Consider the following 2,003-nt stretch of genomic DNA (forward strand, 5'->3'; position numbering starts at 1 on the left):
CTCTGGTCATGTGATCATTTCCTCTGAACATGTGATCCTGCACAAGTTTTATCCAAACTAAACTTTAAATGTTTGCTGAACATTAACTGAACGTTTAATCAGGAAGCGTTTTAGAGGCCTTGAAAGTGAAAGAAATGTCTTGGTCACTATGGTGACCGGTGGGTTTAAATCTGACGTCATTAGAATTGAATATGCACGAATCAGGCATAACATTATGACCTCTAATGTGAGGTGAAGAACACTGTTAACTTCTACCTCCACATAGCTACAGTTTGAAACTGGCTATCCTGAGCTACTTCTGGAGCTGCTTTCTCCTACTACTCTCCAATCTTCCAGTATTTGCTGTTATTTCAGCTTTGAACTGCAGGTTCCCTGTTTTTTACTCTGCATAGAAGAAACACCTGGTCTGTTATGTTTTGCTTTAACAACTTCCTGTGACTAACTTCCAGTCTCTTTCATCCTGTAGCCTTTAAAATTATGTTTCTCTCCTAGATGAAGCCACTAACTGCTCCGTTTTATCAAACTTTAAGTTTCCGTCTTTAAGAAAACAGAGACAAAAACAGATCAACTGAACCAGGAGAACTTTCTATGCTAGAGGACAAGCACAGAGTTGGTCCTTTAAATGTTATGCTAAACCAGCTTGCCATAGAGGATGCATATTTCAACAGATCAGTTCTGCAGCATTTTTATAGTTTTTTTTATTTTGTTTGCTTTGGGAAACTTGCTGCCGCCAATGAAAACAATAAATATGGATACAATGCAAAACATTTTCCTAATGAAGCATTTTACACAATGTACAATCTTTACCCAGATATTCTGTACATGTTTCCAAGGAGCTCTGTGGGAGGAAACCGGAATCAACGCGCTTCCCGTGGATTTCCATGATAAAACCTAATAAACCACAGAGAGAAATGAAGGTTGTGCCGATAGAGAAATAAAACGGATGTAAAAGAGTTTGCAGCTGCGTGGAAGCATCAGTAGTCCGTGTCGGAGCCCTCGGCGTTGTCCAAGTTGCGGGAGAGCATGTAGTTGTCCATGTCGATGGAGCGGCAGTTGTTGATGGCGTAGCGCAGCCGCTCGGCCATGACGGCCTGGCTGGAGTACGGCGGCAGGCGCAGCTGGAAGAAGCAGGTCTGGGAGGTGGGGAGGCTGTCGAACGGCTGAGGGGGAACAGAGAGCGTCAGCAGAGAGGAGGGAGGGAGGGAGGGAGGGAGTGAGGGTGGATAGGTAGGTAGGTCCGTCGGTCGGTCCGTCTAACTGCTGCTGTTCTGACTGGTCACAATGAAGTCCAATTCAACTGAATTTGAAAAATAAAATGTAAAAAAATGTAGAAATAATTTTTTTTATCAAATTTTTAATTCCGTCTATAATTTAAAAAATTTAATCGTTTTTTTTTATGATGGTCTATTAAAGGCCACTGAAGATAATTTAAAGTCTTTTTTGGCTTTTCAGAAATTTCCAAGATTTTTCTAAAGGTTTCTGAGATTTTGGCAGAAATTTGCTCCTTTTTTTATCTACAACATCCAGAGTTTTATCTTTAAAACACTTTATCAGTTCTACGATTCCAAGGAGCTCTGTGGGAGCTCCTTGGAATCTAGAATCAAACTTTCAACTTCTGGAAAATTTCTGACTCTGAAAAACCAAAAGATTTGCTATAAAAAAAAAACCTACAAACCACAAGAAAATATCTTGTAAACTTCTATTAGAAACATTTTACAATTCTGACTTTTCAGCATCAGAAATCTCAGTTTTTTCTGGACATTTTGGAGTTTTTTTGCAGAAATTTAGTGTTTTTGTGTCTGTTTGGCTGCAACACGGCGTCGCAGCTTTGGTAAAATATGATTTACTGAAATGTTTAATAATCAGCGTCTGACTTTAATCGATCGGCAGGATCAATACTTTGTGCAGTTTGGCTTTAATTGCAGCTCCGACTCGTTTCTTTCTGACGATTATTTCACTAATCGATTAATCGTTTCGGTTTTGCAGCATCAACTCTGGGTTTC

At 39.7% G+C, this 2,003-nt stretch overlaps 1 protein-coding gene across 1 annotated transcript in view; it reads right to left on the reverse strand.

Annotated features, from left to right (window-relative positions):
• Positions 1 to 673: 673 nt before the first annotated feature.
• The window catches only part of herc1 (HECT and RLD domain containing E3 ubiquitin protein ligase family member 1), a 55,939-nt gene continuing 54,609 nt past the window's right edge, over positions 674 to 2,003 (reverse strand). Inside the window, exon 70 of the mRNA XM_017303094.1 lies at positions 674 to 1,255. Within this exon, the coding sequence (XP_017158583.1) occupies positions 975 to 1,255 (281 nt within the window). The 3' untranslated portion in view covers positions 674 to 974. The remainder of the gene's footprint in view (positions 1,256 to 2,003) is intronic.

The sequence above is a fragment of the Poecilia reticulata genome, unplaced genomic scaffold, assembly GCF_000633615.1.
Source record: "Poecilia reticulata strain Guanapo unplaced genomic scaffold, Guppy_female_1.0+MT scaffold_181, whole genome shotgun sequence".
Lineage (NCBI taxonomy): Eukaryota > Metazoa > Chordata > Actinopteri > Cyprinodontiformes > Poeciliidae > Poecilia > Poecilia reticulata.